At 37.7% G+C, this 27,272-nt stretch overlaps 3 protein-coding genes across 4 annotated transcripts; all 3 read left to right on the forward strand.

Moving 5' to 3' along the window:
* The first annotated feature begins 33 nt into the window (after nucleotides 1-33).
* On the forward strand, nucleotides 34-2,432 carry zcrb1 (zinc finger CCHC-type and RNA binding motif 1). Its single transcript, XM_077234549.1, has 8 exons — nucleotides 34-161; nucleotides 267-365; nucleotides 959-987; nucleotides 1,083-1,194; nucleotides 1,282-1,389; nucleotides 1,595-1,704; nucleotides 1,818-1,890; nucleotides 1,993-2,432. Exons 2-8 carry the CDS (start codon nucleotides 282-284, stop codon nucleotides 2,131-2,133), a joined length of 657 nt encoding a protein of 218 aa, XP_077090664.1. The 5' UTR covers nucleotides 34-161; nucleotides 267-281; the 3' UTR covers nucleotides 2,134-2,432.
* Nucleotides 2,433-3,348: 916 nt separating this feature from the next.
* yaf2 (YY1 associated factor 2) lies at nucleotides 3,349-19,391 on the forward strand. The gene is made up of 4 exons (XM_077234550.1): nucleotides 3,349-3,480; nucleotides 3,770-3,895; nucleotides 17,210-17,362; nucleotides 18,224-19,391. The coding sequence occupies exons 1-4, from the start codon at nucleotides 3,455-3,457 to the stop codon at nucleotides 18,465-18,467; spliced, it is 549 nt and encodes a 182-aa protein (XP_077090665.1). The 5' UTR covers nucleotides 3,349-3,454; the 3' UTR covers nucleotides 18,468-19,391.
* A 1,376-nt stretch (nucleotides 19,392-20,767) lies between these two features.
* Nucleotides 20,768-27,272, forward strand: gxylt1b (glucoside xylosyltransferase 1b). Of its 2 annotated transcripts, XM_077234538.1 has the most exons (8): nucleotides 20,768-21,055; nucleotides 22,703-22,889; nucleotides 23,117-23,248; nucleotides 24,652-24,903; nucleotides 26,087-26,210; nucleotides 26,290-26,462; nucleotides 26,591-26,677; nucleotides 27,040-27,272. In XM_077234538.1, exons 1-8 carry the CDS (start codon nucleotides 20,862-20,864, stop codon nucleotides 27,076-27,078), a joined length of 1,188 nt encoding a protein of 395 aa, XP_077090653.1. In that variant the 5' UTR covers nucleotides 20,768-20,861; the 3' UTR covers nucleotides 27,079-27,272. The 2 variants fall into 2 exon arrangements, with proteins under 2 accessions (XP_077090653.1, XP_077090652.1); XM_077234537.1 differs by having other exon boundaries at nucleotides 26,591-27,272.

Here is a 27,272-nt window from a genome sequence, read left to right on the forward strand (position 1 = left end):
ACACCAGCGTCCTTTTTAACTTCCGGGTCAGATTGAGCTGCTGATATTTTGAATCGGATTTACACGCTGGTTAAACATCTACATTTTAGACAAGTTAGATATGACAAACGCGGTTATTTTCATGATCGAAAACATGGTTTAAGTAAGAATCTCGTGGTTAAGTAAGTCTGAAATGTGTTTTATGAAATTGCCCGTAAGCTCTTTTAGTACCATATTTTGCTTTATGTGAATGAATGTTGTGATAAATGTTGTTTGTTCCTTTTCAGATATCAGAGATAAAGATGAGTGGTGGTTTAGCGCCCAGCAAAAGCACTGTTTATGTCTCGAATATCCCATTCTCCTTGACAAACAACGATTTGCACAAGGTAAGTTAACGTTATCCTGTTGCATGTTACAGTTATGTTGACAATAGTTGTACCCATTAATTATATAGGGGAGAGTGGGGTAAGACCTTTGAGAGTGAAAAATAAAACTAATATACATAATTATATTTCATATGAAATTAGAATAAAGCATCTATATCATATAGGGACATAGCTGTCTCATGTCATAGGGAAAGTTGAGTCATTTGTGGAATACCTGTTCAATTTGCATAACAATCTAAGGAATAGGAACATACAAAATGTTGTTCCCTCATTGAGTTCTCAAAGCTTCTTTAACATATCATGTTGTGGAAAATCCATTATAATGTTCTTGGGGTTCTTATCAGTGCTCCGTCTAAAGAAGAAATCCTGCTTCATGTTTTTCAACAAGACCAGTCATTTCCTGCACTCGGATGCAAAGCTCACTATCACTAGTATTAGTTGAGCAAATGACTCTCTAAATATTTGATTAAATATATGATTGAGTTTCTTATAATAAGGGATATCTACTCACCCTATATTACATTATTTTACTACAAATTTTTTGCATTTAATTTATAAATATTGTTTACTTATTTTCTGCTATTTCCCCACAGCTATGCTCGAAATATGGCAAGGTTGTCAAGTAAGTTCCCTTTGGTCTGCAATGAATAGATTGTTATACTCATATCATTCTATCAAAGTATATCTTGATCATAGCCACAATGTCATTTTCTGAAGGGTGACTGTTGTCAAAGATAAGCAGACCCGGATGAGTAAGGGAGTGGCGTTTGTGCTGTTCCTAGACAGAGAGACTGCTCATAATTGTGCCCGCTCGCTAAACAATAAACAGGTATGCTATTTTAACATAACATTAAGACTTAGTAAGTGTCTGATTAAAAAATCTCACATGGAGCAAAGTGCTTGATTGCTCTTTCAGTTGTTTGGGAGAACGGTGAAAGCCAGCATCGCCATTGACAATGGGAGAGCGACAGAATTCATCAGAAAGAGAAACTACACAGACAAATCCAAGTGTTATGAATGTGGGGTAAGTTTTCTGATCCATTGATAATGCTAACGTGTTGGGTTGGGTTGTATTTATCATAGATCGATAGGATAGAACTTCCTAAATTTACAAAATCACATATTTACTAATACGTGTTTTGTGAAGTCTTGTACAATTTAAACTTTATGGATGGAGAAAAGTTTTTGAGATTCTTACACTGTTTTGTCATGTCATTTGTCTCTGCTAGGAAGAAGGACACTTGAGTTACGCCTGTCCCAAAAATTTACTTGGAGAGAGAGAACCTCCACCTAAAAAAGAAAAGAAAAAGAAGAAAAAGGTTCAACAGCCTGAGGAGGTGTAAGTGCTTCCTAATAGAATTAATCATTTAAACTAGTACCTAGTATGTATTTAATGCAATTAATCTTTTATATGTAATTCATTGAAAATAAATGTTGTTTTTGTCCTTTTAGAGAACCAGAGGACAGTGAGGAAGAAGGAGAGGATCCAGCATTGGACAGTTTAAGTCAGGCAATTGCTTTCCAGGTCAGTGAATATTATATGCACTACGGTTCAGTCATCATACATAAATATTCCCAGTAAAAACAGGCCCAAAAAGAAATATAACTTTTTGCCTGTCATCATCAGCAAGCACACGTTGAGGAGGAGGAGAAGAGAAAGAAGCAGGTCACAGAGGATGCGTCTCAAGCATCTACATCAGACGACACCCACAAGCCCAGGATCAAAAAGAGCACCTACTTCAGTGATGAGGAGGAGCTCAGTGACTGATTCATACTTTTATGTGCTCAGAACAGACTGCCTCTTCTCAACTGCTTTTAGGTCACATATTGATCTAAAAATTCTAATTTTGTCAAACTATATGTTGTCATGAAAGGCAGAGAAAACTTCTGCTTATCTTGATCGGAGATGTTGTGATTTTATGCTCCTCATTCAGATAATTACACCTAAATATTTGGTATATAGTATTGTTTTTTTTATCTTGTAAATATAGTTCAGTTTTGTGCATTTCACATATACATTATTATTTTTGTTCCAGGAAGCATGGAAAATAAACCGTTTTAAAATAACTTTCTGTCTGCTCTCAGCTGTCATTTGAAAGCTTTTGAATGCATTTTATTCACCCACTGATATAATTCAGACACACTGGTCTTGATAACCAGTTGTTTGACAGTAGTATTTCATATTATTATCAAGGTTTAGTTAAGTGTCTGCATTCTCAGTAAGAAAGACATCTAACATCAAAAATAGCAGTATACTTTAACATTAATTGCATGATATTACTTCATATCATTAGCAGATGTAAGTTTGTGAAATTTCCACACATTTCATGAATCTAGAAAAAAGTGGAATTGAATGCGTCTAAAGATTAAAATCATACAACAAATCATAATTTAAATAAACGATTGAACTGACATTGTTCATTTTAGTAAAAACTAAGTACATTTGTCATTTTCAAGTTCAACCAATCAACCCAGTTATCAAAGTTATTGTTAGGGGGAAAAAAATATGCTAATATTCTTTTGGGGATGGAAAAATGGGAAAATATTTGGCTGCAAACTTGCTAGTCCTTTAGCCTAATTTAGGAATGAAATTGCAACCATCTTAATGTTTTTGTATTCTTTGTTTGTTTAGATTTTATTTATTTTATAAACAGTCTATTTCCTTTTGATGTTTGTTGTTAGAAAATAGCAAAACACAAATCAAGGTTTTAAATCAAATTTAAGCTGCATTTAGACCCATATTTTGGTAACATTATTGGAAAACAATAGAAAAACAAAATGGCTAATTTAAAAAGTTTTCACCGACCATTTGCTGAAACAGAAAAACACTTGACTTTTTCGAGTTTAGGCACTGTTCTGTACCTTGTTTGTGGGAAGTGAAAGAATTACTTTAATTTAAAAGGGGTGAAGTAAAACCCACGACCCTACATTTGAGAAAATAAATCGACACAGGATTGGTCGAGCACAGTCACGTGACCACCGCTGCGCTGGAGTTTTTCTACGACAGCTGGGAGAGCCGCGCGCAAGAGAGAGAGGACAGAGCGCGAGAGGCGGCTGTGCCTGCACGCTTCGCACAAAGTTTCTGCAGCATGGGAGACAAGAGGAGTCCGACGAGGTAAAAACAAACAGAAAGAAACTCCCACAGCCGTGGCTTCAAGACACTCGAGGCCATCTCAGGACTCGAAACAGACCATTAGGCAGCGCGCGTGAATGAGAAAGACGCAACAGAGTGGCCACCATGGCGGACTGGCTGTTTTATCAACCTAAAGTGTCATTTCATTAAAGAAAGCGTCGCTTGCGCAGGGCTCCGATTGACTTTTTGCATGGATAAACTCACATATGTGTTACGGAGCTTTCTACAGTCCGAGATGTGATGTTCTTTCTGTTTGTCTTGCTTTTTGAAGGCCGAAACGGCAAGCGAAGCCCTCCTCTGACGACGGCTACTGGGACTGCAGCGTGTGTACATTCAAGAACAGCGCCGAAGCGTTCAAATGCATGATGTGCGATGTCAGGAAGGGAACGTCAACGCGGTGAGTGCCACACGATATCTGATTGCTAACAATTGAATCTCAAACCTAGTGAGCTGCCTAACTGGACATAATATTTGTACTTTGTTCGATAGCCAGAATTGCAGTCCTGATAGCCAGCTCACTATGTTTTGAGACTCAGCCATTAGCCGTGTGTATTACTAATTACACAGTTAATACAATGTTAATAACCTCAGGAACCAATGTGAGCAATCAGTGTCGCATTACTAAACAGCTCTGTTGGTAAAACATCAATTTAAAATCGTTATCAATTTAGGCTATTTCAGAAGTAATTTGGGTGTATTGCAGTTCATTTGTAATTCTAGACAAGTAACTTACATTAGCAAGTCATGACACAACATATAAAGTTTTTCTTTTGGCAGTTCAAACAACTTTGCGATGCACCAATCCTACAGTTAGCATCGACTCATGTCGTAAATAAGATGAATACTTGTATCTTTCAATGTTTCCGAACATCTTGATGTAATGATGTGTTTGGTAAAGACCAGTTGATAGCATGTTAGTGATTTGGAAGGATGAAAAGATACCGCCTATTGCATTATGTGTAATAGAGCATTTTTAATGAAGAGGAACAAATTCAGCAGGACAAGCAATTCACTTTCAAAGAATTAATGCTGGGGAAATACCGTTTCTAAATATGTGGTCTAATTTACTTTTGTTAAGAGAATTCACAACTGGTTCAAGTTGGTAATGTGAATTTGCCGCGTTGACCAACAGAAAGCTGCCTGCTTTGAAAGTGACTAATGTGTGAGCTATGCTTTATATGTGTCTACTATATTGCCGATAGACAATGCCCATGAAATGTCACCGAAAATGCATTGGTGCTGCTCATTGTTGCTTTCAGCTTTGACAATGTCACTGACAATTTGCTAATGTGGCTAGAACAAACAATATTTTTCAATCGATTAATCTACCGATTAATTGAATAATCTAACGGTTCTTTTTTTCACTCCTGGTTAATCTATTGATTTTTTTTCTGAATAGTAGATTAATCTTTTAGTTAATTTAATTACTGGTGTTTACTATGGCTGTGTTCACAGTCACTTTGGGGGATTTACAGCAGCAACTGCTTACAAGTGTGATTCCTAAAATGTTTTGTTCATTCAGGAGATTAAAGTAGCTGCTTGAATTTGTTTATTCAGATGTATGATTAAACAGCTGAATGATTAAACAGCTGAAGTCACAACCGCATTCTAACTATCCAAAGCAACAGTGTCAAACATTGGCGTTGTCCATAAAACCGTGCAGTTTTACCACGATCGACAGCGCTTAATTAAATGAGTCAAACTGAGGCACGAGTTTAAATGAGGCACGAGTTTAAATAACCAACAACAACTCTGTATGTTGCTTTGTAAGCCACGGCAGCTCGTAAAACGTAGAATGCTGTATTAAGCACAAAATAGGAGACTGACAACCGTATTCTAGTGCTGTGTAAAATTTTACTGTAATAGTCCAAATTAGGGCTGCAACTAACGATTATTTTGACAATCGATTAATCGGACGATTATTTTTTCGATTAATCGATTAATCGGATAGAAATTAAATTAGATTTTTTTTTTATTATAACTAAATAAAACCGTAAATCAGGGTATTTATGTGTAAAAGTGTACTTTAAAAAGTGCAAAAGCCACACATTGAGTTTTACTAATATCAATATTTGCATTGTTTTTAATGATAATTGCTGATGGCAAGTTGACAAACATGATTATTGTTAAAAAAATGATATCCAACATATTATGTTTTAATACAATTTTTGTTAAAACAAATTTACACAGACATGTTGTTCAGATGTGAATATCTGAACTAAAAACAAACTAAAACATCTAAAATATATAATTCATTTAATTTTTATTTAAAATTAATTATATATAAGGAATATAAGGATAAAGAATATAATATATATTATATATAATATATAAAAGAATAATATAAGGATAAATTGATTAAATAAATATAGAAAGACTGAAAACAATTGTGTGAACGTAGAGCCGCAGTAGATCGCGTTTGAAAAACAATTAAAACTTAGTAGACAAATGCTATAAAAAGAGAACGGAATGGAGGTAACGTTACCCAGCAAGCTAACAGGCTTGAGTAAAGGACAGGAGAAATTATGCATTAGTGCACAAGCATTCGCTGAAAACCACTGAGTACAGTGACTAAAAAACAATATTTTACTGCTGCTGTTATTAACTGCCTTTATATTTAGTGCTTCGCTTTGTAAAGACCGTTTTAATTTAACCTATTTCTGCGGTAGCGCTATTTTAATCCATCACTTACGTTGCGAGCGAACTGATTGCTCAACCTGATGCTCGAGACAAAATACAGACATCCCAAGATCCCGGAAGTCCCGGGAGTCTCCCGCATATTGATTGCGGCTCCCTGATGCCCGCGAATTAGTTCAAACTCCCGAAATCTAGAGCGCGCAAGCAAGAGCGCGCATGCGAGACAGAAGAGACTGCTCCAAACCGTGTAGCGCGCGCGCTCGGCAGAGCGCCTGAGGGAGAGAGACCTTGCGTGTGTGTGCGTACCAGTAAACGCTCCCCGTGACGTAAGCAGACCAACTAATCGATAATGACATTCGTTGACAACGATTTTCATAATCGATTATAATCGATTTTATCGATTAGTTGTTGCAGCCCTAGTCCAAATACTCATGCTGCCACCTTGACGTTTTGAGGTAAGAGAGTGCTGGAAGTTTTTTTTTGTGCTGCCTTGGTTTGAAATCTCTACAACATCTCCACACTTTAGATCGGGCTCTATTTTTTTAATAACGGCTGACTCTGCATGCCCGGGAGCCGGCATCATTTGGGAACATAAACAGTGTGAGGAATCCAGGCATTTCCACGCATATCAACTAATTATTTGCAATCGATTACGTCAAAGTGTTGTTACAGCCCTAAATGTGATGGCACCTTAGGACGACATTACAGCCACGCTATATGTAGGAAAATAAGAGTACAAAGAAAAATAAAATCAGAGATTTGAATTAGTTGCAGAGGATGAGGGGTCCAACCGTACGCAATAGGCCTACGTGTTTTTTTTCCTGAGAATCTACAGTCGGTATGAGCCGATGCTCTGCTTTTATCGGCCTCACAGATAGCATCTATCCTGTGGCAGAGATCCAGGAGAGAGCGCTAATGACCTCATCAAAGAAGACATTTAATGGCCTCGTATTTTCTCACCTTCATCTCGTCCGTCATAAAAATCCTGTTTTGGAACAGCTAGCGACTGAGTCGACAGTCAGTTATTTCCCTTATGTCATTAAGATGAGATCAGGTCAGGAAGTAAAGCATTCCTCATCTGCCTTTCAGAACATAAACGCACACTAAAAGCAGATGATGATGATGACAGACCTCAGCTCTCAACAACAGCACCAGATAATGATAATCTTTCTTTAGGGAGATTGTTTATACAGCTTTAATTATCTTTCAAGTTTCAGATCCCATTACCACTGCTAAAATTAAAGTATTACAGCAATTATTTGAAGCCAACAAATGTTCATTTTCACTGCAAAAGTGCGTGTGGGAGGGCTGAGGATTTTTATGTGGGGGTGGGGTGCTGTCACTCGTCCAGGCCACCGCAGCAGCTGGCGTCCAGACGGCCTGAACTCATTTGCATTCAACGGCTTAATCAAGAATGCTGTCATAAGAGGAGGCATCATCACATCAGGATGCGCACACACACACAGACACTCATACCCATAAATAAACCCATGATTGCACATCTGCCCTGTTATAATGCCTCGGAGATGGCCACAAATGATGGGTTTTAATGATGATGTCCTCTTGATTGTGTGATACTCGCAGGCCATTCATTTACGAAGAATGGAGAGCTTCTTGACACACCGTGTGTTCACTTTTCTCCGATAAATCTGCTGTTATGCTGCATTTGGAAAGCAATTGTATACGTAAACGCAAAGAACATGCATTGATTCTGAGTGCTGCTTTTTGCTTCATTATCTTTCTAAGCAACCGTTAAATGTGAATGACAACAGGGTGTTTGTATAAATTGCGGTTGTGTGCAGCGGATAGCAGATTAATGTTTTATAAGGCCACGATTTAGCTGAGCCTGACTGATGTGTGATGAATGATACAAGGGTTAATTTAGAGCATGTTTGTTGGCCATCTTATCAGATATTTCATTTGGATCAGAAAACATGTTTTTCTGCAAGATACTATGAAAAATGTATAGGTCCTTTTTTCCGTCTAATCAATGAAAGTCAGTGGGGTTCTGTGCTGTTTTGGATCCCATTAACTTTCATTATAAAAGGACAAAAACAGGTGAAACATTCAAAATGTCTTTTGTTTTCCACACATTGTAAGAAAGTCATACAGGTTTAGAATAACCTGAGGGTGAAAACATTATGACAGATGTTTTATTTTAAGGTGAATTAGCTCTTTAAAATCATGCAATACAAGCCTCTGAGTGATTTTTTTTTTTTAATGTTGCTTCGACACTGGCTATATTTGCTCTTGTTCGAAGAGTGGTTTGTTTACCTATTTGTTACCTTGTGCTGACAGACTGACAGTTAATTGATGAACCTGCAGAGTTCTGAGTTCAAATGCTTCTTGTTGAGCATTTCAAGCCATTGACCCACAGAACCTGCCGGCAAACCTCTAATTTCAGTGTACCGACACTCTTTGCCCCCTAGCAAAAGCATTTACTCTGCAGTATTATACCATTCAATTACCACAAATAGAGAGAATGTCCCCCCTAGACCAAATGCTTTTTTTTTCTTTTTCCTCAACCTCTCGCGATAACAGATTGAGCAAAAGAAAGCTGTATTCTGTTGTTACACATTGGAGCTCTTTTGACTTGACATGAATGTACATTTGTGCTGTCACAACAAGTTTAAGGCAGTCGATTATAATTTGTTGACATAACCTGTGTGCTCTATGGGGTATCGCTTAGAGAACTGGACTGACCAATCATCCTTCATGTCAGTGTCGGTGAGGTGGTCACAAACAGAATTTCCAATGCGAATAATTACTGAGGAAAGCATTAATCTAACCCTCATATTTTGCAGTATATTTTGAAATATTTATTTCTATATGTATATAGGACAGGAGGCATTATATTAGTCAGATGCTACAGTGCCATTTGAAGGAGTTGAGCAGCATGTGAAATCCTCTCTAATTGCATGTGTGCAGAAACCCAGAGTGCTGCACTGCGAGTTCTCGTCGCTTTGCCCAAAAAGGCGAAACTAATGCAGTCTGAGAAAGCATTCCCAGCATGCCAGTGCCAAATAAACCAAAAGCCACATAAAACATCCACATTATTCAATAATTACAATAGCCTGTTATCATTTATTATTTTGCGTCATATAAATTTTGCGTATGTTTTGCAAAAGCACATGCCCATACAGTCTCAAACGAGTTGACCTCATTTTGATTCTGACAGTTATGAGATGAAAGGAGAGAAAGCTGGATACCAAAGCGAGGGAGAAGCAATGTGGAACTGCAGTGTAGGATTTTGAAAAGCAGCTAAAACAAAACGCAAATGCTTGGAAAGAACAGCCGAAAACAGAGTGTGGAGAGGTGGGACAGTGGGAGGCATAGGGCCATCTGTCAAACGGGGCTTGGCAGTGGAGCGAAGGAAGGAGCAGTATGGAGACTGCATGTTCACACAGTGTAGCGCATTAATCATAGTGTCCCCTCCCATCGCTCAAGCCCATGAGTACACAAGCCTCCCCAGTACAGTCATTACACCATAATACAAACATGCAGATATGAACACATCTGAGAGACTCTTGGCTCAGAGGAGAGAACACAACCCTTGTGTCCTTCTGAATTAACACAGTAATGTGGGAAAAAAATTTTTGTTTGTGCACTTTTGTAGGAAAAAACATCTTTGTTGACACATTTGGTTACTGTGCTTACCTAATAGCTGACATTGACATGATTATAAGAAAATTAAAATGAATATTTATTTATTTAATAATGAAACTGTTTTAAATGTATGCCAAGTTATATGTGAGAGCCTAAGCCTTCAGTGACCTTTTGCCAAGAATACACGATAATATATAGGTACCATATCAGTTAGCATTTAAAAAAAAAAACATTTTTAAATATTGGATATACGCTCAGCCAAAAATAAAAGTCGCTGTTTGGATTTTAATAGCCAAATGCTTAAAGTCCCTGTAAAGGCAATTCTAAAAAAAACTCTAAACGCATTATAAATGTTAGAAATGTATTGCTAAAACATATTACAAAGACTGTGAACTTTGAAGTACTGAATTGTGGAGTTAGACCGTTTAGCAGTTTTTCACCATTGCTTAGTGATGGGGATGAGACCGCCTATGCCGAGTCCGAGTCAAGCTTGAGTCTTTGAAGGGTCGAGTCTGAGTCGAGACCGAGTCCGTTGGTTTTCAAATACAGTCAAGACCTAGTCTTTGAAGGGTCGAGACCGAGTCTTTGAGGAAGCAAGTCCGAGTCGAGATTTTGTCTCGACATGTCAGTTTTGATATTCATGATTTAATATCACCCCAGTTAATAATCAACAGTTAGGCCTACAGACTAAGCTAGATTGGGAATTGTTTAGAGGAGCAGTCTTAACGCCTTTAATGGACTATGCTTTTACTATCATTAAAAAAATCCCTACCACATGCATCATCTTCTGCCTATTTTTCTAAAATGCTTTAACAGTGCTGCTCAATCGTGAGTTACTGTCAGTACTATTAGTTACTACAGCCTACAGTTTGCTAGCTAGCTATGCCTTCGACACAGAAATGCGTAGGCTACTACCTGGATGCGATCATGTACAAAACAGACGGTGTCTTTATTTAAATTTCCTAAAAACGATCACATCAAGAAGAGGTGGATTCATTTTGTGAAGAGCCACCTTGATGGAGAGCTGAGGATCAAAACCAACACCCGCCTCTGTAGTGATCATTTTACACGGGATAGTTTTAGAAACTTTCGTCGGAGACAACTGGGATTCACTGATAATCCGCTGTTACTGGTGAATTTCCCCGAACCGACTATCTCCTGCCTCGGCCTTCATCTCCCCGTCTCGAAAGCAGTATAACCTAATATCACCGTCGGCAGCTTTCCCGCGAGTGGGCGTGGTTTCAGCGCAACCAGCGGACACGCCCCCAGCGTTTGAGAGCAGAGAATAATGATCATTTTTTCAAGATTTTGATAGCTTATTTTATGTACTTGCTGGCTTTTTTGTATCATTCAAATTTGGTTGGGTGGCTAATAACACATTTTTCTGTGGTGTGACAGACTCAGAACTAGGGATGCTAACCGATGACCGTTTGACCGATGGTTGACCGTATCAACGTTAACCGATCAAAGTTGTCGGTAGTCGGTTAAAAAAAAAGTGATCTCTAAATTAGGCTATTATAGACAGTGGACTAATCGCTACTACAGTTAGCCATCTCATTCCAATATATTTATGTGTGAAGTGAACAAATACCTCACCCTCAGTTTTTCATAACTCGCCTGTTTGTACTTTAATAAACCAATAAAAACATTTGGCGCAAGGTCACAGGGTTTGGGTTCGCGCGCTCAAAGTTTGCGAAAAGTAAAGGCTACAGGCTAAAACACTCGAGGTTAGAGCCAGGGCAGACCACAGGATGAAGCGTGCAAAGAAAAGTAAAGTAGTGTGGGACCATTTCATCAAAAAGAATGACACAGATGTAAGTTGCAACTTGAGTGATACAGTGCTTAAATACAGTAGGCCTACATCTGTGATGTATCACCTGAAAACGCGACTTGTTCTGTACATTATTAGACCTGCCTTGCCCGGTGCGTCTTTTAAGCATTCTGAAGGTGCCCGTTTTATCCATTGGTTTTATCGTGTTGCAGTCTATTAGGCAACATTCCGCATAAGATGGACTTAGATTTGGAAATACATTACATCTACATTTCAGTGGTTACAGATAAGGTGATGATCATTATCTTTCTTTATTATTGTTAGCACTAACGTTACCTCAAACTAAAGCGGCGTCTCTTCGGAGCTGTCATTTTTTTAAATTGAGCCGCGGCAATGTTTCAAATGAGCTTCTAACGCTAGACTAACGCCTTTATTTTCAACGCGATCACCTTGTACCCAAACCATATCGCAACTAAGGAGCCATTTGTCCTCCGATTACAAGCTCCTCGGCGCCGCCTACTTTGCGGGATTAATGTTTCGCGCTGTAGGGGATTATAAAAAAGTGACTTGAGTGGAAGGGCGGCCCCGGGGCAGTGTGTGTGTGAGCGGGAGGCAGAGAGAGATGCGAAATTGCAGGCACGGCTCGAAATGGCTGTTATTTCAAATAGCGTAGCATATTTCAAACTAATCGGTTAACCGGTTTCAACCGGCTAATGAGGCTCTGTGGTCGGTCAAGAAAATGTTTAGTTTTCGCCATTCCTACTCAGAACACATACTTCATTTTGACTTTACAGGGACTTTAAGAGTCTATGATTGGATGATTATTGCAGTGATTGTGTTTCTAGCATGTTATGTGTTTGGCAACAGTTATTCTAACCCTAATTGGAGTGTGTAGCTTTTCGTTTCTTAAAGGGACACTTCACCCATTTGCATTAAAGGGTTAGTTCACCCAAAATTGGACCCTTTAAGCTTTGTATCTTTAGAAACCCAGTCATATTTTTGAATGGTCATGATTTATTCCCTTATTCTCCCCTGAGATGGGAGAAAAAAGGATTTAAGTGTTCCACTTCCTGCTTTTTATGATGTAAAAATTGTCATTTTGCATCATAAAAAGCAGGAAGTCCCATTTCTTTGTATAAGGGTTAAGACTACAAACACTAGCTCATCATTTATTCAGGGGGAGGGGCCCACTCAAGCTACAGACCTATTACAGATCAGTGGGTGGGACTTCACCTGCCGAAACTAATAGCAATATCCGCCATCTTGTTTGGAAGCTAAGCTAACAACGCTGTGGAGCCAGATGGGAAGTTACGACAATGATGGAAGGAAATAAACATATGGAAGAAGATTTTGAAGTCTTCTGCTCAAATCCGATGTTCGTGGCTATCTTTACGAGCCGCAGTATAGCGAAGTGTCGGATTGCCGACACGAGCCGGTAGACCGACTCTGGCTCGAGTTGAGGCGGACTGGTCCTGTCGTTCTACCCGCTTGTGTCGGCAATCCGACTGAAATATCCAGCTCCAGATTGCCAGTACTGCGGGCACCAATAAGTTGAGAAAGCTCAGGAGGAATTATTGTTGTTACTATTGTATTGTTTAACTTTTATTGTTAACAATTATTTTTGTTTATATCATTATTGAAATAAATGGTTCACATTTACGTTGTTTTCCTTATTAGCGTTTTATTCCACGTGTATGTTAGATAAATTTGGATTACCAACATTCCATCAGTGGAACTAACGTTACTAACCTACTGTTACCTTACATGATAATAGATAACAAAATAATGGTCATGCCTACATATTTTTATTCTTATTTTGCAAATCCAAATTGCATTACAATGTTAGGACTGAACATTCAACATAAATAGAAACGAGGAGTAATTCAATAATGATTTCGGCAACAAACTAGATTTTTTTTTTTTCTGTGAAATGAATTTCAAACTCTGGCGGCACCCAGCCTTGTAGACGGTAGAGTGCTTTCTCTGAATATGATAGGCAGATACCACCTCAGCGTTGTTCTGGATTAGTGGGAGTGGCTTGCGGAGCTGTGCAATGTGGTGCATTGTGGGAGTTGTGGTTTTCAGTACAAATGCGCCCTAAAGTTTCTTTCTGTCTTTACTCGGTCAAGACGGCACCAAATTCGAAAATTTTATTATATTTCGACTACATATATGACCCACTTTCAATAAAGATGAATGTTCCCACGGGTGAAATGCTCCTTTAAACAACCATGTAGGAAGACACATGGCCATATTCCATATTCAAGATTCATCAGGCTCAGATTGTGAAAGATTGGTTGGGAGGGAGCATGAAGAAAAGTTTTTACACATGAATTGGCACCTCTGAGTCCAGACCTTAAATCCATTGAAAGTCTATGGGATGTGCTGGATTTCTGTACCTGACCCAAATCACTTCTTACCCGAAACCGACATGCATAAATTTTTTTTCAACGAAAAACCCAACCCGAGTCAGACCTGATAAAATTAGACCCGAGTCTGACCTGACGGCATTTATTTTCGAATCCGACTGAACCAGGACGTACTCGGCATTGCACAGCCTGCAGCCCCACGGTCAGTCAGGAACAATCCTGGTGTCCTGCTGACTGATTTGGCCACTGTTCCAGGGCTCTGCACACAAAAAAGGAAAGCCCTGCATGACCATGCAGCGTAATGACAAGTGGCTTTTCCTGATGGATCTCATAGCAATAAGATGGATTTCTGTGCGGGGTTACAAACGTTTCTCAAAAATGCACTTAACACGAATGTGCAAGTACGCGCTGAAGTGCTGAAATGTCAATCAACTATAAACTATAATCACTGGCTTCTGGAAACAGCCATACGCAAGTCGAGTTCCGGCAGAAGAGTGACCTCTGATTCGACATATGACGTAGGAGTAGCGTAAGCGTAGGTGAGAGTCGACGGCTCTCGCGGTTCAAACTAATAGGGCTGGGCAACAAACTCAATCACATCTTTTCTTATATCAAAATCTTTTAACATTTCTCTTATAAAGATTCTTGCTTTAGACTTCTAATTCGTGACCGGTGTTTTGTCTTGCTCTATCCTCTGCACTTCGGCGGTCTTAAATGCATCATGTGTCACACTTCCGCCGGAACTAGACTTGCGGAAATGGAATTAGGCCGTTACCGGAAGCCAGTGATTATAGTTTATAAACAGGGGTGCACATGACTGGTGCGCAAATGCGTAGTAAAAATAAACTATGCACACCAGAAAATGTGGAGGGAAACGCTTTTGAGTACCAACATTTTTGGGGAAAGGGACACGTTTACTTACTGTTGTAGGATTTTTCTCCATCTCTGGTAAGATGGCAATCATGATGATAAGTGTGATAATTAATTATTAGTGTTGCAATGAATCACAGTTGATGCGTATGGTCCAGGCCCCACGGTTTGGCACGCATGTAATGCGTGGATTAACTGCTAAGTTTAACCATCATAGAGTGATGATTGAACGTGTTTTGTCTTGCCAATTTACACAAAGAATTTTAAATGCAGAAGAAGAGGTGCAAATCAGGATTCGCGTGCTGTTATCACAGCCGCAAAAACCCAAATGTTCGCACAGAAAGAGAGCCAAAGGTGCGTTTCAGCCAGTGCTCTAACGCCGAATTGATTCCTCTTTCGTGTTTACTTGCTCTTAAATGGACACATACACACAAGATTGTCAAAATACCCGTCTCGACAAGTATTCTCTCGGTTATGTCGTAAGTAAACAGTTGAGAAAGAAACCGGATGTGTCCTGAATATTTGGTCCATACATTCGGTATTAAAGTGACAGCAGCCTGCTGTTGTCTGTGTCATCAATGTTAATCGAATAAAAAAACATCTCACTAACTTCCTTTCTCTCCAACAAGGTAGGAGAGCATTCAGGAGGAAAGCGGTGACGACAGCTTGTAGGATAAGTGTGCCAGGTAAAGTCTGAGTTCCAAGCAGCATAATCAGGTGCTTTCTTGAGAACCAGACCAAAAAAAGTTAGGTGCACCCTGGTTTTATAAAGTTATGAATATGGATATTTCTTACAAAAACACACCGCTTCGCTTTAGAAGGCTTTTATTAACACTCTGGAGTCATGTGTATTACTTTTTATCATGGATGAATGCGCTTTAAATTCTAAGGTACTATTCACTCCCATTTTAAAATTAAGAAGAGCCAGGTTTTTTTAATATAACTCCCATTGTGGAAGAGTCATATACACCTAGGATGGCTTGAGGGTGAGTAAATTATGGGATAATTATTATTTTTAGGTGAACTAACCCTTTAATACCACGTGTAAATGGGGCCTTTGACCAAGTTATTTTATTATGTCCATTTTATTTATTTAAAAAGTAGCCATGTAATATGCAGGATAATATAAAGTCAGTGAGTCATTATTGCAAAAATAAACCCAGTATTCACCAAATAGCTTGTATTATATAAAAGCGTAGTTGCAACATGTTTGCGTGAGAAGAAGAGTGACTAATGACTGAGTAATTTCACAATCTCTCACTCGCTCATAATAAACATTCAGAAATAAGCAGGATCAGCAATGTTAAGGCCGATTTACTCTTGTTTGGCACGGAGGAAATGCATCACAAAGTGATCGATTGATTTGTTCTGAATGGCATGTCTAACAGTGCTGAGTGTGATGGGTCCACAGCAAGCAGCCAGGTCTTGACATGCAGCGAGGTAACAACAACTAATAATGGCCGCTTTCACTTGCCTTGGGCTCAGGATCAATGCTAATGACCAGTTCTTGGCTGCTCCGCTTTAAAGCTGTAGATGTCCTAATTTCACAATGTGTGACTTAATTAGCAATTCCCAAAGCACTCGGGGTTATGGATGAAAGCGTAAACATTGCACCAGTGCACAGATACTGAGAAGCTGTTTTTAAAATCACTGTGTGTGTGTGCTGGCAAAGCAGACCGCAACTATGCTGGCCTTTATACTTCTCTGTTATGGTCTGTTTTTGGTGTAACAGCTGTTGTTTTTGACATTAGAGCAACAGTCTAAACACCACGCTACTGAGGGGACTTGACCCCGATCTCTGATCTGAGATCAGTATGGGTAGTTCAGCTCGTAGGTCCAGATATAATCTGTAATTGCCACAGCCGTCAGGTCGTTAATTAGGGGTGCAACAACTGATGCATTAAAATAAGACAAGACAGTATGCTACAAACAGACCTCAGGAGAACAAGGGCTGTTCTAGCAGTGGTCATGTGGTCATTTACATCCATTGGTTCAATCTAGAGCTGGTGTTTTTAAATTGTTCATATTTTTTTCTCTCTTCAGTGTGGTTTAGTTTTTCTTAGTCTATCATTCATGACAAAGTAGATTTTAATTTGTATAATTTAAAATGTAATTTTCTCAGCACAATCTAGTGTTATTGCAATCTAGTTCCAAAGCTAGTATATTAGGGATACATTAGCTTGTATTAGGAGGTTAAATTACCAGGGTTTTTGTCTCCCTGCTGTATAAAGGAAAACCGATGAGTGAAATTATGTCTGTTTTTCAACTGTTGAGAACACATTCTTCTTCGATTACTCTGTGTAGGCAAGATTCCTAAACTGGCTACAACACTTGCTTGTTTTAACTTGTTTTTTCCACCACATAGTCCTTTTCATTTGGCTCTAGTGAGCTTGTCATCCCGATTTGAGAAATCTCACTTTCTCGCCTCTCACACTTTCCTATTTTTTTCCCCTCACAGGAAACCTCGTCCTGTTCCCCAACTGGTAGCCCAGCAAGTCACACAGCAGTTTGCTTCACCCACACAGCCTAAGAAAGAGAAAAAGGAGAAGACCGAGAAGGACAAGAATGAGAGAGCACCGACACTGAAAAAGAACAGCCACAAGAAAATGAGGTGGAACATTTACTAAGTAGTTCCTACTCCCCAAACAAATTAACTAGTTGTTTATTTTGCATTTTACGTAGCAATTACCTCACACTGTGGAAAATGTATATGGTTGTTCTCTATCTGGAAACTGTTTCAATATAAAATGTTACCTGCCACAATGTACTGAGAATTATAGAACACTTTTCTCCCTTTAGTGACAGAGGTTTTTCAAATAAAAAGAAATGTTTCTTGAGCACCAGATCAGCATATTAGAATGATTTCTGATGGATGGTGAAAATCAGCTTGTAATATTTAAAATTGTAATATTTCACCATATCACTGTTTTTACTCCATTTTAAAAAAAGTACTGTTTTTTACTTAATGTTAGTATGTATTTGAATTATGTCATTTAGTTCCTTATGAAAAATGTTAAGTACAGAGCTTTGTTCAAATATATGTTTATGTATGCCAAGTAAGTCTTCAAATCAATGTGTCTGATGTCATGATTAATCTCTTAGCTCATTAGTTTGGTTCATTGCCTCCCTAAGTCTTTTTTAATTGCCTATGGATGAGAAAATGCTTGGAAAACCAAGGCCGCTGGGCTTTACATTGTGCTTTGTTCAATACAGATGGTTTTAAAGCAGCTTCACGACAATAAACGGGTAAATAAGTGTTAATTTAGCAAAATTCATAAGCTCTACAGAAGACGGTAGTGTCAGAATGTTGATTCAGTTCAATATTGGTGTCAATGTTGCAAAGTTCATCAATTGTAAACATTCAGTTCATCTAATAAAGCAGCTCTACAGAAGGCAAAAGTGTCATTATTCAGCTCAAGTGAAGTCAAGACTAGCAAATCTGATTTGTTCTTTATTGCTCTCTATCCTGCAGGCCCAGGTTAAAAAATGTGGACCGTAGCAGCGCACAGCATCTGGAAGTGACAGTGGGAGATCTGACGGTTATCATAACAGACTTTAAGGAGAAAACTAAGCCCTCCTCCAGCTCGTCCTCCAGCGCGACATCTGGAGACCCCCACAGCCAGAGCGGATCCAACTCAGACAACACAGAGAAGGGGATCTCCAGATCCTCGTCCCCGCGAGGGGAGGTTTCCTCTCTCAACGGAGAGTCTCACTAGGAACTCGTGGAGTATGAACATTACTTCCAGTCTCCTGCACCTAATATATCCATTTTAAACGAACAGACACAGGAGTGTGCTTACGTATGTCAAGACTTAACGAGACACAGACTTAACCCAGCAATATAAGCCATCTCTCACTACTACCACAGTTATAGGATCTGGAACATAGGATTTCACCATGATATTCTTGTCCTGATTTGTTACAATGCCTAGTAGGTCAGCTCGAGATAAACTGTAGAGTTTGTAAGCAAATTTGAATTTGATAACATTTAGACAGTTTAATTAACATGGTGGTATTATTAATTTAGATAAGTGTTGTTGTCTGTTTGAATGTGGACATTGACGCCTGTTCATGTTCTCTTCACTATGGTTTCGTAAACCTTTTTTTAAAACCACAGTCTGTAATAGTTGCAACAGCACCCATTATGTCCTGGGAATTAACCCTGGGGCTTAAAACATGTTGATTCAACTAGAACGTTGTAGTGAACATACTTGCTTTTACATTAGTTGCAGCAGTTGCGTATTGAAACTTTAATATACTTTCAATGCATTATGGGGTGAGCATTAAGCCCTCTATGAATAACTGTGATCGAAACAGTACTTCCTTTTTTCAATTGTTTGTTGCACCTACTGGTACTTCAGTACAGTTTTACGAAAAATTTATTTGTTCTTGTTCATGCCGTTTTATTTGACACTTGTCATGGCAGATTGCATCACATTTGTGTGGCTAGTTCTACCAGCGCTGTTTTGTGTTAGATTGTCTTTATATAATTCTGTTAATTCCATGAGAAACAACATTTTTTGACAAAAAGACAAATGAATTTGTAAGATGTTAAATTCATCCCCTACTTTATGATGAATGGTGTTATATAAATATATTGCAGTATAGGACAAATCTCTTAATAAAATTTAAGATTTAGACTCTTGGCGTCAACTAAACAGATTTATTTCTAGGGCATTTTGGGTTGTTTTTGTGGTGAAATGTTTGCAGTTCTTTGTGAAATGCACATGAAATGCATGAGGGTGATATTCAAAGTGTTGTGGTTTTTACCACACCATGAGGAGTGATGCAATACTTGGCACACCGGTTCAGTCAAGAGACAATGAAGATCATCGTTTCTTGACAGCTAATAGCAGTGTCTTAACTCAACTTGACAATCCATTTCTCAATAGACATTGCCTTATGGTAAATCATGTGGAATTATGGAATAATCTGATTCAGATCAGTTTGCTAAGACATGCTTATGCTTATTTTTTATAAATGCTTATATAGAGAAATGCTTATAGACCATTAAAATGTATTTTTATCTGACAAATACAGAACAGAAAGCCTGTTTTGCTGGTAGACAAATCCAGTTCCTCTGTGCTCCCCTTAGGGAATATTAAGTATTCATGATGTTGTGACATTATAGTCTACATGTACTATTGTTAAGTTTGACACTTATTCCTCTATACGTAATCGTAAATATTTTAAATGTACTACTACAAATTTAGCTACTAGCCATTATTACACAAGTCATGCTTTTAATTTTACTAGTAGGTACAGTACTAAGAATTTATATATATATATATATATATATATATATATATATATATATATATATATATATATATATATATATCCGTAAGATTAAAAGTGTTATAACAATTGCTATTATTAATAATCATTTAAAATCAGTGTCACATAATTCTGTAAACTTCAACTACAGAAAATAGCAACAATAGTGGAACAAATACAGTTGAAATAAAAATAGAAGTTCGTAACTAAAATGCTTGTAACTTTGCTAGTAAATTGAGGAATCAGTCTTGAAGGGTTTGTTGTAGTAGGGGTCGTTCTCACTTGTATGTGGGGGTCACATACATTGGTGGTCGTTAATGATAGGAAGCCTGACTCATTTTGTCTGAATCGGTTCTCTCGAAGTTCATTTCAAAGAACCGATATAGTTCTTTAGGAAATTACGTCATTATTAGTCATATTTAGGCACATATTTCTGTATATTAGTTTTATTACTACGTTTGTTCATTATAATTTGATGTATCCAAGTTTAGTCTGTTAAAGCCATGATTTAGCTAATAACTATTCATTTAGAATCTAAATTTACGTTTAGAATGTTTTTAACAAAGTGCTATTTATTTAAAATGCTATATATTAAAAAAAATCAGTTTTGTTAAAACTGTCCTACAACGTTTTTGCACATATTTGCAGAACGATTTATTCTGATATTTGACTACTCCTAAATATCGTATGTTCTATGAATCAGATTTTTGGAAAAGATCCGACTCAAATGAACGATTCGTTTTGTTCACGAAACGGACATAGTGGTCATTAGTGGGGCGAATACACACTCAGTGTACTCTTTTCAAGTGAAAATAGTGCCCGTGCCCTGTAGAATGCGTGGATACATTCGTACATTTAGTCTTTGCATAGTTATCGCTCTTCTATCGTTACTATTTTTGTTCAGTAAACATGATGCAGAGAGTTTTTTAAAGCAAGTTAGGGCGCCGCTGGAACCGTCCGTCGCAAAGAACTTAAATGGCGTAAAATCAAAACAAGGACCCACTGCGACCAGATCACACAGACTCGGGTAATCAGATTTGTTTCGTTCATTTTATTTAGATAATATATGTTTAACAGGCGGAATTCGCGTAAATAACATTTCAATGTGTGTTTACCTTTTCTCAAAATAAAGTTAGAGTTCAACTTTGGAAAGTTACACTGAAAATACTATACCAAAAATCTAAATGTGACATTCAGTTTGAGTTTATGCCGTTTCATCTGTATTCTTTTCTTACATACGAGGCCAGAAATACAGGAAACGTTCAATACTGCTTAAATCCACATGAAAGGGAAACGATGCACATGACAACAGCCAGTGTAATTCCACACTGACTTGAGAGACTCTTTATGGTGGAAGGTGTTGACGCCTACCTGTACTGATTCATTGTCAAGAGAGAGTGGTGGCATGTCGAGAGCATTGAGATGTGGTTGGGCAATGGGCATTGCTGATGCAACAGATAACGAACAGGCAAATCACGCCCCTATCACGCACACCTGTGTTTCAGGTGATAGGCTGAGCTTAAAGACAAATGGGTCATGAAGTTGTGTAATTAGTTTCACCTAATTCTTAAAAAAAAAAAAAAAAAAACAGCAGACGGAATACTGTAGCCTACCCTCCATTTAACCAATAAATAACAAAGATTGAATCAATGCTATGTAACATACAGTTGCATTATTGGCAGTCCACGAATATGGGACATTATTGTACTTGTAAAAAACACAATAAATCCCATGTTTGTTTGTTTTTTGTTGTAAGGCCTATTAGATATGTTAAATAAACTATTATAACACAGTTCGTTTTAAACAAAATATATATTTTTTTTATCATATTATATTTTCTTTTTTTAAAAAACATTTTGTCTGTTTAATTTTATTTGTTTATTTAATGTTAATTGCCAAAATGTTTAATTAGAAAATGATTGCAAATTATTAGGAATTAAAAACAGCTCATTTAAAACGTAGTTAAGCACCATTAAGCAGCTCCTTTCTCTGAGCGTTTTGTGGTCTTGTTTACTCCATCCCTTAATCAGCCTATCTATGTTTTTTTTCTTTCTTGCAAGACCAATTAAATACGCTTAATAAACTATTAAAACAAAGTTAGTTTTAAACATCAAGTATCTTTTTTATCACTTTTTTTCATTTTTGAAAACATTTTGTCTATTTGATTTATTTTGTTTATTGCAAAAAAGCTGAATTAGAAATGTATTGCAAATGGTTAGGAAATAAAAACAGCTCATTTAACATTCAATTTCTGTAATTTTCTAAACGTTGAGCATTTCTGTTCTCTGACCATTTGTTAGAAAATAAGTTATGTTCTTGTTTATTTACTCATCCTTCCTTTTATCAGCCTATCCATGTTTTTTTCTTTGTCGTGAGACCTATTAAAAACATTTAATAAACTATTATAAAGTGTCTTTATCACATTATCATTTTTTCTTTTCTATTTCATTTAATGTTTATTGCAAAAAAAATGAAATTAGAAAATGATTGCATGTTATTAGAAAATACAAGCAAATTTTAAAAAAAAAATTTCCAACCATTTCTAAATAAGAACAACTTTTCACAGACCATTTGTTGGAAAAGAAGTTGTGATCTTGTTAGTTTATTCATCCATACTTTTATCAGCCAATCTATAGGGTTGAGTATAAAGCTAAAACTGACTGTCCATTTTCAGAGATGTTGCACACAAGGTGACTTCACCTGGACAGCGAGAGACGTTGATGCAGCTGGCTGTGGTGGCTTGTGGAGAGAGACACAGGGAAGCTGTCAACATGCTGAAGACCACAGCCATGCTCAGCAGTCGAGACTTGAGATTTCACATCTTTGGAGAAGAGCAGTTACACACCAGCATAAAAGCAGCGGTTAGTATGAGTCAATTATCATTTCTGACATATATCCTTGCACATCTATTCTTGCACAACAACTGGCACATCTCTCATGTGTTAAAGGGGATATGAGGCATTTTAGGGGAACATTTTTCCCCTGTATATCCCAAGAGTGCAAACTCTATGCACTTTAATCTGCTAAACTAGAGAACCATTGAGAAACTGTTGAGATAAAAGATTTACTCAATTTTCCTCTTGCACAGCTGGATTCCTGGCCAGCTTTCATCCGAGTGAAATTCAGCTATGTTGTACACCCCATTTCATTTCCCCATGAGAACCATGAAGAGTGGAGTCAGCTTTTCAAGCCATGTGCATCACAGAGACTCTTCTTACCGGTGAGAATTACTGCAGTCTTGGTTATTGAAATAGCATGTTTAGTTTAAAATATTTTAAGCAAAAGGATATATATATATTTTTTTTTTTTTGTCATTTAAATGTACACTATGTAACTGTTGACCTTCTAGCTGTTAAAAAAATAAACTGCATGCATTTTGCGGAAAAACGTTGTTTTGGTTGTGCTTTGGATCTGCATGAATGTGCTGATGAATATGGTTATCCTACTGCTCATAAAACATTCTCTACTAGGCTTTAAAGACCAGTTTAGATGGAAAGGATCTCAAGCTGACTAGCTGAAGACATTACTGTAGACGCAGTACTTACGTGAAAATAAATTTTAGCACAGTGCTACAACAACCATAATGTAATGACCCTTCACAATATATAATGCTTTACAATGAACTCTGTTAGAGAGTTAGGCTGTGTGTCCACCAAAGCGTTTTTAGCCAGCTGAAAATGCTAGACGCTCTGCTGAAAACGCCTAGCTGTGGGCACTTGAGAGCATTTTGGCAGTGCTGCGTTTTTTCAGTTGAGACTATTCGTTGCTATGATACAGAATATCTGCAGCACAGTTTACTAGTAACTGATTTCGCAGATAATTTGTTTCATACTAAAAATTCATTTTTCGTCCATTTTGTTCGGTTACCTCTGCTGGTTGATGTCGTTGTACATAAAGAATGTTGTGACAGTTGGTCGGTGTGGTATTTGTCCCGCCCCTCCTCCACTGTGATTGGATGGCTGTGTAAAAAGTGACAGTGATGAGCGCAGCGTTTTACCCAAAGTTGAACATTTTTCAACCCTCGGCGACCAGTAAAAAACGCCCGGGCGCTCAGCGCTTGAGCTCAGCACTTGAGTGTTAAGTACACGCTCAGCGCCTCGTTACGCTCATGTCGTTTGTAAAAACGCGGCACTCACATTGAAAACAATTAGAATTTTACGCCAGGTGCGTGAAAAAATGCTTTGGTGGACACACGGCCTTACATATGGCAATTTATCTAAATGTATCAATTTATCTCAATAAAATAAAAAATGACATCTCCGCATCACTTCTACATTATTTTCCAATCCCTCAGTTCTCGCCATCTTTGAAAAGCTAAGCCAATGTTGATGCTTGTTTTATTACGAGCTTTGTCACATTCTCTTTTTTCCAGCAGGTTCTCCTCTGTTCTGCGTTTTTTTTTAAACGGGTGATTCCTGGAGATTTGAGATTTAGCTGATCCATGTTTTACAACAATGCTAACAATGCTGTGTTCCTTTCCTTCTATAAGAAAAAATCATAAAATATGCATTCATTTTTTCTGAAGTGGTGGTCTCTTTTTTTCTGAGTACAGAAAATGTATTTTTGAACTCAAAAACATTGCAGTTAGATAAACAATTTGCAATTTCTTTCTATTCTCTACAGATGATTCTGAGGGAGGTGGACTCCTTACTCTATGTGGACACCGATGTCCTCTTCCTGCAGCCTGTAGAGCTGATCTGGGACATGCTGGCGCTCTTTAACTCCACTCAGTTAGTAGCTATGGCACCAGAGCACGAGGAGCCACGGATTGCCTGGTACAGTCGCTTCTCCCGGCATCCGTATTATGGAAGAACTGGCATCAACTCTGGGGTCATGCTGATGAATTTGACCCGGATGCGAAGGACACATTTCAAGGTGAGATAACAGGGCCGGATCCTAAAGTCAGCTATTCCTATTCATCTCAATAGCAGGAACACATGCAGAACTTCATGACCTGGATGCCGCCATCTTTGCTTCAAAGGCAAACCAATCATGTGAGCTATAAATGTCATGTGACATTCTATATTACTATATTAAAACTCCTGGCAACAAATCTGGTAAGCAAAGGCCGGTAAGCTATTTAAAAATATTTTTGAAAAAAGTTTATTTGATTTTTTTATTTTTGTTGTTGTTGTAAAAACAGGAATATTGTGAAAAATTATTACAGTTTAGTAACAGTTTCTATTTGAATATATTTTAAAATGTAATTTATTCATGTGATGGCAAAGCTATTCAGCAAAATTTTCAGCATCACTACTCCCGTCTTCAGTGTCACATCACATGATCATTCAGAAATCAATCTAATATGATGATTTGGTGCTCAAGAAACATTTCATTTTATTATCTGTGTTGAAAACAGTTGTACTGCTTAATATTTTAGTAAAAAAAACATGATACATTCTTGTCAGGACAATGAATAGAAAGGTCATCAAAAGAACATTTTTTTTTCAAAGTTTTTTGCAACTTGCACTGACATCTCTTAAAATATGTCAGTGCCATTGTTTTGTCTCAGGATGCACACCAGTAATGATTTCTTCTAAGGCATGTTTATTAAAGCTACTTGAATGTCCTAATTAAACTAAGGTCTAATCCTGGCTTAATCTAAGCCCTCTCTTTGAAACCGGGCCTTAAAGGTATAGTTCACCCAAAAATGAAAATTATGTCATTACTTACTCAACTTGTTCGAAACCCGTATGAGTTTCTTTCTTTTGTTGAACACAAAATAAGATATTTTAAAGAATCCTGTTAATCAAACAGTTCAAGTTCTAATCAGTTCTTATCAAGACTTCCATAGTAGGAAAAAAAAAATACTATGGAAGTCAATGGCTACCGTCAACTCTCTGGTTACCAACCTTCTTTAAAATCAGCAGAAGTAAGAAATTCAAACAGGTCTGGAACAACATGAGGGTGAGTAAATGGTGACAGAATGTTCAGTTTTGGGTAAACTATCCCTTTAGTTTAGTTATGCCTGTGTGTATATATATGTTGTAATTCCATTTCAGTCCAGAAGAGGACGCCAAATGTCTCTTTATTTCTTTTTTACTCTTTTACTCTACAGAATGACATGACCTCTGTTGGTCTGCACTGGGACGAGCTTCTCATGCCTTTATTGCAGAAATACAAGCTTAACATTACCTGGGGTGATCAAGACCTGATTAATATCATCTTCCATTACAATCCAGGTAAGCCTATCTGGATTTCTTCTATTTCTTGTATCTTTATTACCTTTCAAGTCTCTGTAACAGATGTGTGTTCACCCAGAGATGGTATTTACCTTCCCCTGCCACTGGAACTATCGTCCTGACCATTGTATCTACGGCAGCAACTGCATTCCGGCTGAAGAAGCTGGTGTTGTCATTTTGCACGGCAACAGAGGAGTGTTTCACAGTGACAAACAGCCTGCTTTCAAGGCTGTGTATGATGCTTTCAAACATGTGAGTTACTGTATTATTTTAGAGGAGTTTAACACTAACGGATGAATGAAAGTTTTTAAACCTTTTGTTGAATTCCAGCCAATGCATCTTTACAAAGCTAATGAATCACTCTTTACTTTTTCTGGCAGTACACATTTGGAGAAGATCTCGTAAAATCCTTCTTGTTGCCGCTGGAAGTGGCGCTGCATGGAACCACACACACATACTGTGGGAAAGTTAGTCATTTCTTTACCAGAGGACTTGGAAAGTCTGTAAAGAGGATCCAGAGAAAGACTCTACCTGGTGGCTGAGATGTGTTACTGTCTCTGTAACTGAATAACGACAGAAATGTATTCTGGGAGACTGGATAAGAACGTCACTGGCTTTCCAGTCGTATCTGTGCAATGTTAGTGGTGAACGTTCAGTTCGAAACCTTGAAGCTGATGTAGGACGTGCTGAATGATGAAATGTGTATTTAAACCTATACCTTTCAAATTGCCATTTCACTTTTTTTATCCTGGTTAAAGGGACGGTCAACAAAAAAGGGAGATTGACATAATCTATTCACCTAAATGTCATTACAAACTTCCTTTCCCAGGAACAAAAGAGGCGAATTGATGTTACTCACTCCGTATGACTTCTAAAGACTTTATAGACCATAACTCGTTACTTTAATGATTGTTTTTTAGTGCTTTTGGATGTACTGTTCCTTTAAGAGTGTTATTGAATGTACTGAAAGATGTAATGGCATTCATTGGAAAATACTTGAAAATGTAAATATTCATTTTACATAATGTTCATATGAAATAAAAACATATGTCATTAATCAGA

The sequence above is a fragment of the Siphateles boraxobius genome, unplaced genomic scaffold, assembly GCF_051911475.1.
Source record: "Siphateles boraxobius isolate OS27281-9 unplaced genomic scaffold, OSU_SipBor_1 19, whole genome shotgun sequence".
Classification (NCBI taxonomy): Eukaryota; Metazoa; Chordata; class Actinopteri; order Cypriniformes; family Leuciscidae; genus Siphateles; species Siphateles boraxobius.

Excerpts from the sequence above, each read along its gene's own strand:
- zcrb1 (XM_077234549.1), top strand. The coding sequence starts at position 282 with ATGAGTGGTGGTTTAGCGCCCAGCAAAAGCACTGTTTATGTCTCGAAT. Across the intron at positions 988-1,082 it reads AAATATGGCAAGGTTGTCAA|GGTGACTGTTGTCAAAGATA; the intron begins GTAAGTTCCCTT and ends CATTTTCTGAAG. Across the intron at positions 1,891-1,992 it reads GTCAGGCAATTGCTTTCCAG|CAAGCACACGTTGAGGAGGA; the intron begins GTCAGTGAATAT and ends TGTCATCATCAG.
- yaf2 (XM_077234550.1), top strand. The coding sequence starts at position 3,455 with ATGGGAGACAAGAGGAGTCCGACGAG. Across the intron at positions 3,481-3,769 it reads GACAAGAGGAGTCCGACGAG|GCCGAAACGGCAAGCGAAGC; the intron begins GTAAAAACAAAC and ends TGCTTTTTGAAG. Across the intron at positions 3,896-17,209 it reads AGGAAGGGAACGTCAACGCG|GAAACCTCGTCCTGTTCCCC; the intron begins GTGAGTGCCACA and ends TTCCCCTCACAG.
- gxylt1b (XM_077234537.1), top strand. The coding sequence starts at position 20,862 with ATGCGTGGATACATTCGTACATTTAGTCTTTGCATAGTTATCGCTCTT. Across the intron at positions 23,249-24,651 it reads CACAGAGACTCTTCTTACCG|ATGATTCTGAGGGAGGTGGA; the intron begins GTGAGAATTACT and ends TATTCTCTACAG. Across the intron at positions 26,211-26,289 it reads CATCTTCCATTACAATCCAG|AGATGGTATTTACCTTCCCC; the intron begins GTAAGCCTATCT and ends GTGTTCACCCAG.